Below are 7,309 nucleotides of genomic sequence, written 5' to 3' on the forward strand. Positions count from 1 at the left end.
ACCTGGTTACTTGATTATTTAGGCCTCGTGTTGTATGACTGATGTTTGGACTATGTTAATGTTCCCTAAGCACGTTGTATGACCTGGTTACTTGATTATTTAGGCCTCGTGTTGTATGACTGGTGTTTGGACTAAGTTAACGTTCTCTAAGCACGTTGTATGACCTGGTTACTTGATTATTTAGGCCTCATGTTGTATGACTGATGTTTGGACTATGTTAATGTTCCCTAAGCACGTTGTATGACCTGGTTACTTGATTATTTAGGCCTCGTGTTGTATGACTGATGTTTGGACTATGTTAATGTTCCCTAAGCACGTTGTATGACCTGGTTACCTGATTATTTAGGCCTCATGTTGTGTGACTGATGTTTGGACTATGTTAATGTTCCCTAAGCACGTTGTATGACCTGGTTACTTGATTATTTAGGCCTCGTGTTGTATGACTGATGTTTGGACTATGTTAATGTTCCCTAAGCACGTTGTATGACCTGGTTACTTGATTATTTAGGCCTCATGTTGTATGACTGATGTTTGGACTATGTTAATGTTCCCTAAGCACGTTGTATGACCTGGTTACCTGATTATTTAGGCCTCGTGTTGTGTGACTGGTGTTTTGGCTTTTTAATGGCCATTAGAAAATGCTTTATTATTCATAGGTCGAAAAACGAAATTAACAAGATGTGTATTGAAAAGGTCAGCTATCATGCACAGACTCTAAAATCTTCCTCCAAGTTTAAAACAACCTAAATATATTTGGTTTTATCTTACTTTCATTTCAACCGTTCTAATGAGTGACCCATCTTCCCCTATATCTTCTAATGAGTGACCCATCTTCCCCTATATCTTCTAATGAGTGACCCATCTTCCCCTATATCTTAATGAGTGACCCATCTTCCCCTATATCTTCTAATGAGTGACCCATCTTCTCCTATACCTTTTAATGAGTGACTCATCTTCCCCATATCTTCTAATGAGTGACCCATCTTCCCCTATATCTTAATGAGTGACCCATCTTCCCCTATATCTTCTAATGAGTGACCCATCTTCTCCTATACCTTTTAATGAGTGACCCATCTTCCCCTATATCTTTTAAACGAGACGAGTGTTTTAAAATACTACTTAGCACACTCGAAATTATACTCAAGTGACAAAGCATTTCCACCTGGAGGAAAGCCATGTCAAGGCAGCATGTCTCACATGTAAATATGTTTATCATGTCACAACTTTATCCACACAAAATTACTCTTACCACATTAAAGGTAACTTGTATAATGCAGTGTCCACTACATCGCAGTGCATTATTTACTGTGTCCACTGCACTAAATGTAGGTCTTTATACAAAACAGTGCATTATTTACTGTGTCCACTGTACTAAATGTGGGTATTTATACACCGCAGTGCATCAGTTACTATGTCCACTGCACTAAATGTGGGTCTTTATACACCGCAGTGCATTATTTACTGTGTCCACTGTACTAAATGTGGGTATTTATACACAGCAGTGCATCAGTTACTGTATCCTCTGTACTAAATGTGGGTCTTTATACACCGCAGTGCATCACCTACATTTAGTACAGTGGACACAGTAAATCAGTAACTGATGCACTACGGTGTATAAAGACCCACATTTAGTACAGTGGACATAGTAACTGATGCACTGCGGTGTATAAAGACCCACATTTAGTACAGTGGACACAGTAAATGATGCACTGCGGTGTATAAAGACATTTAGTACAGTGGACACAGTAAATGATGCACTGCGGTGTATAAAGACCCACATTTAGTACAGTGGACATAGTAACTGATGCACTGCGGTGTATAAAGACCCACATTTAGTACAGTGGACAGGGTCTTTATACACCGCAGTGCATCATTTACTGTGTCCACTGTACTAAATGTGGGTCTTTATACACCGCAGTGCATCAGTTACTATGTCCACTGTACTAAATGTACGTCTTTATACACCGCAGTGCATCAGTTACTATGTCCACTGTACTAAATATGGGTCTTTAAGAACCAGGAACAGGTTTCATGAGCACATGAGGATAACAAAGACCACCCTCCCAAGACACTTCACTTCCCCTACCCACATGACAGTCTTCAGTTTTAATTCGCGGCGCACAAGACCTATTATAAGACGAAAGTGTACGATGTTTTTGAAAACAGCGTTTCATAACACTTTCCGAAAATTGACAACTAAAAATTTCATAGAAATATTAACCCTAAACTAAACAATTTTGGAAGCAAATACTGTTTTACTTATAAAGCTTGTAACAAGTTTAACATTTTAAGTGTGAGAGCACATAGATAATATAATGTCACCCTGGAGACCGCGAAAGGTATTAACGAAACGTCAAAGCACGTGCACGTTGCTAAGCGATATCTATTAAATGACAGAGATCATAGATGTCGCCATATTTAAACTCTCTAACAACAATATCCTGTTTTATGTAGTTTATCGTTATTTTTTCAAAAACATTTACAATAAAAATTTGATTACTGCTTATACTTTACAATTATAACACTAGGTGTTATCCATGAAGCTTTTACTCCAACACCACAGCCCGGAACGGGGACCGTCCAGGTGGGAAATATCCTACCACCCCACCCTCCTCTACACAGTCAGATTGTCTCGTCAGTGTACTGTTATTCTTGAAAATTTTAACTGCTGTATTATTGATGTTTTATTAAACCTTCCGCTATGTATTACTATTTGCATGGAAGAAATTACTTCAAAGTCAACTATAAAAAGTTACATTTCTGAAAAGGAGAAAAGTTACCTGCGAATTGTATCATTATTCTAATTGTATATGTAACAAAGTTTTCAATTCTTACTTTAAAGCTATCACCGTAGGTTTCATTTTCGTTTCTAAGGCTATCACCGTAGGTTTCATTTTCGTTTTTAAGGCTAGCACTGTAGGTTTCATTTCCGTTTTTAAAGCTAGCACTGTAGGCTTCATTTTCGTTTTTAAAGCTACCACTGTAGGTTTCCTTTTCAGCAATACAAAGAAATGGAGCAAAAAGTCAGCAGCACGCTAAGCGGTTTGCACGATGAACTTAAGGGGACCTACTACCCCCTCACGGGAATGGATAAAGCCACCCAGCAGCAACTCATTGACGATCATTTTCTATTCAAGGAGGGAGACAGGTAAGTGTGAGCATAAATTATTACCTCATCCACCAGATGGCGCTGTGTAACAATGACATATTTGGTTGTTTAATCCCCACTGAATTTACTCTACTTTTACACATTCTCTTTAAGAATGGAATAAAATGTTTTATTCCTCGGAATATTTTACGTTTAACTATTTTGGTTGGAAATACTTATTTGAAAGTCAAAGAGGACGTCTCTTTCAAGGTTAAAAATAAAACTAATGAATTTGTTATAGGAACCCTTTTTTTTTTCAGGTTTCTCCAAACGGCCAATGCGTGTCGCTACTGGCCAGCTGGGCGTGGCATCTTTCACAATGACACCAAAACCTTCTTGGTCTGGGTGAACGAAGAAGATCACCTCCGAATCATCTCCATGCAGAAGGGGGGAGACCTCAAGACAGTGTACAATCGCCTGGTCACTGTAAGACCGTGATTTTTAAATTTAACTGCTAAAAGTAGTTTATTAGTTCTTAAGTACAAAACTGCACGATATACTGGGCCCACCACAAGGATCGAACCCCGAATATTCGCGTTGTAAGCCCTTACCTCCACTTTTTCAATGATTTTCAGTACCTACCTCACTCCATGTGAATGTTAATGCAAGAAAGCATTTCGAAAGATTTGTTTTGTTGTTTGAAGTTAAGCACTAAGCTACACAATGGGCTATCTGTGTTCTGCCCATCACGGGTATCGAAACCCGGATTCTAGCGTTATAAGTCCACAGACATACCGCTGTGCTACTGGGGGGCTTCGAAATATTAAAATTAATCTTATATACTGTAGTGTGCAAACTGTTTTGTGGCACATTCCCCCTGCCAAAGATGTATTTTGTTGCACTCCCGTATAACCTATTTACGTAAATATAAACTGTACATATTATTTTCCCACGCTAATTGTAGTTACTACTTAACAGAAGTAAAATTTATACAGTAGTTTTTAAAACTTCTATATTTTTGAACTTGAACTTTTAGATATAATTTATATGTGCGATCCCTACCGACTCTCAACGCCCTCTTGTGGGCGCGTCCTACGGTTTGAGCACCAGGCCTGTATAATACTTTAGTATTTAAGGTTTAGGAAGTTAGTTAATTTTGCTTTACCAGTGCGCTAATTGTTTTAGTTTTTGCCGTCAGCAAACGATTTTTTTCAACCGTTTATTTAATGAATATATGCTCCCCTAGTTCTTCAACCACAGTATGACCACGTGTTTATATGTTAGATTATTTATCGAAGACGTGTCAAAGTTTCTTTTTTCTCACTTAGGCCGTGGACACAATAGAATCGAAGCTCCCTTTCTCTCACGATGACCGCTTTGGCTTCTTGACCTTCTGTCCAACCAATTTGGGCACGACCATGCGAGCCAGTGTCCACATTCAGTTACCCAAACTGGCTAAAGATCGCAAGGTCTTAGAGGACATCGCATCAAAGTTCAACTTACAAGTCCGAGGTTAGATTCTTTTTACTCGGTCAGTTTTAAAACACACGTGAACAACTCTTGGTAAGAAACAAATACACGATATTATTTTATCAATAGTGAAATGGAAACAGATATGAACATACCTACTTCTAAAAGGTAGTACCGCAGAAGACATGAAATAGCTAAAATATAATTAAAGACAAAATATCAAGAAAACTATAAGAAGCACATTTTACTTAATGATACAATTACTACATAAAGTTTTAGTGTATCTCATAAAACCACGTGACGATTAGCACTCTTATTATCCTTCAAGTGACCTGGTCAGTAGTAGAAAGGTTAGCGTATTTAATATATTTAGTGGTCAGGCTCTTACAAAAATAGACAAATTTAATTTTGATAACATTTTGGCAACTTACAATTATTTCACAGCTATTCAAAAAATAAGATCTTATTAAAACTGATCGTTCCTTTTTTAAGTAAACAAACTTTCACAATGAAGTCACAAATTTTAAGAACAAGTAAAACATTTAATCCACAAGTTAAACTACTAACGAACAATCCCTGTTTCAGGTACCCGCGGTGAGCACACAGAGAGTGAGGGCGGGGTCTACGATATCTCCAACAAGCGACGACTTGGACTCTCCGAGTACCAGGCCGTTCGAGAGATGCAGGACGGAATCCAGGAGATGATCAAGATGGAAAAGGCTGCTGCCTAAATCCTATGAGAACATTTTTCTATCTTTCTATAGCCATAACTACCATCTCCGTTAACAGTTGTTATGAATTTTGTTGACAACCAAACACAGGATCTTTATTTCTTCCAAAAACCAGTAAGGAAACCATTTGTAAATATCTGTAACTTACTTAAGTTAGGGTTACAAATCTTTAAACTGTTTTAAATCCCGCGTCATAGATTTCGTAAAGTCTTCCAAATAGGTGAAAAAATGTTCTTTTTATTAAATAACTGCCAACAAAGCACGAGTTTCCAACTCTCTATGCAAATCAATTTCCTAAAGAGCGCCACCTGCAACCCATCCACTTCAATGAAAATTAAATTAAAAAAAATTGAATCCAAATCACTGGCCTTTTGTCCATTTATTTATTGGTCATGTAAATTCTTACAGACATTGCGATAAAGAAATGTTAGCCCTCTGCACAAAAACCCCGAGATCATTGAACCACAGTTTATTTAGGCTCAACTCTCATATTGTCGATTACAAACCAGCCGAATAGGGAGAAAAGTGAGTTTATTTTAGTAGGCCTAGTTTATTTTAGGGTTAACTCTCAAATTGTCGATTACAAACCAGCCGAATAGGGAGAAAAGTGTGTTGATTTTAGTAGGCCTAATAGAGTTTTTAATGACATATCTTTTACGTTAAATAACTACATTTCACTTGAGTTATAGAATTATTATAATACGTAAAAAATCTCTCGTCATCTTTAGAACAATAACTTCACTTTCTTCAGTAATATATTCCTCTTTTTTACGAGAAATAATACTGTAAAAATTCATAATATTAACAAATAATCATAACCTATATGGAATTATAGATACAATGTTCAAACATGTTATAAGGATTTTTTTTTTAATATCATCTAATTTGCATAAATAAAAATATCTTATGGAACATAAAAGCATTCTCTCTGGATATCTTGTAAAATTCGCCATTTTGTTGCTTTGGACCCGAAAATGTTAAAAAACTCCATTTGTTTTTGTTTCAGTGAACAACTAATTGATTATCAATTCTAAAGTTTACTTTTAGTTACTTATAATGCCCTCCCCCGTGTCCCAGCGGTAAGTCGGTGGGCTTATAATGCTAAAAAGCAGGTTTCGATGCCCTCGATGGGCAGAGCACAAGTAGCCTATTATGTAGCTTTGTGCTTTGCAGCAAATAAACACTGATCATGCCATTCTAACTTTGTCGTCACCTGGTGAGTTAGAGGTAAGATTACGGACTTACAACACTAAAATCCAGGGTTCGATTCTTCGCAGTGGAAAGAATGCAAATAACACTAATAAAACAATCAACACAGATAATCAGAATCAGGCGGGAATTCTTATATCTATAGTTTACTTCTAAAATTGGAAATGGGGAATATGAATGTAACCCTTAAGGGGAAGTTTTCTTATCAATGGTAAACCTTCTGTCATCTTAACATGTCTAATTCAGAACGATGGTAAACCTTCGGTCATCTTAACACGTCTAATTCAGACCAATGGTAAACCTTCGGTCATCTTAATATGTTTCATTCAGGCTGATGGTAAACCTTCGGTCATCTTAACACGTCTAATTCAGGCTGATGGTAAACCTTCGGTCATCTTAACATGTCTAATTCAGAACGATGGTAAACCTTCGGTCATCTTAACACGTCTAATTCAGACCAATGGTAAACCTTCGGTCATCTTAATATGTTTCATTCAGGCTGATGGTAAACCTTCGGTCATCTTAACGTGTCTAATTCAGGCTGATGGTAAACCTTCGGTCATCTTAACACGTCTAATTCAGGCTGATGGTAAACCTTCGGTCATCTTAACACGTCTAATTCAGGCTGATGGTAAACCTTCGGTCATCTTAACACGTCTAATTCAGGCTGATGGTAAACCTTCGGTCATCTTAACACGTCTAATTCAGACCGATGGTAAACCTTCGGTCATCTTAACACGTCTAATTCAGACCGATGGTAAACCTTCGGTCATCTTAACACGTCTAATTCAGACCGATGGTAAACCTTCGG

General features: G+C 37.4%; 2 protein-coding genes across 2 annotated transcripts in view; both read left to right on the forward strand.

Moving 5' to 3' along the window:
• Positions 1-5,616, forward strand: part of LOC106475247 (arginine kinase-like) — an 11,478-nt gene extending 5,862 nt beyond the window's left edge. The window contains exons 3-6 of the mRNA XM_013935949.2: positions 3,000-3,148; positions 3,409-3,574; positions 4,417-4,600; positions 5,144-5,616. Of these exons, the coding sequence (XP_013791403.1) occupies positions 3,000-3,148; positions 3,409-3,574; positions 4,417-4,600; positions 5,144-5,289 (645 nt within the window). The 3' untranslated portion in view covers positions 5,290-5,616. The remainder of the gene's footprint in view (positions 1-2,999; positions 3,149-3,408; positions 3,575-4,416; positions 4,601-5,143) is intronic.
• Positions 5,617-6,345: 729 nt separating this feature from the next.
• LOC106475246 lies at positions 6,346-7,297 on the forward strand (the record flags this gene model as incomplete). Its single annotated transcript, XM_013935948.1, has 2 exons — positions 6,346-6,368; positions 6,690-7,297. Coding segments are annotated over exons 1-2 (631 nt in total), but the record flags the coding sequence as incomplete, so codon positions are not given.
• Between the last annotated feature and the right edge of the window lie 12 nt (positions 7,298-7,309).

This window comes from Limulus polyphemus, unplaced genomic scaffold (assembly GCF_000517525.1).
Source record: "Limulus polyphemus unplaced genomic scaffold, Limulus_polyphemus-2.1.2 Scaffold8287, whole genome shotgun sequence".
Classification (NCBI taxonomy): domain Eukaryota; kingdom Metazoa; phylum Arthropoda; class Merostomata; order Xiphosura; family Limulidae; genus Limulus; species Limulus polyphemus.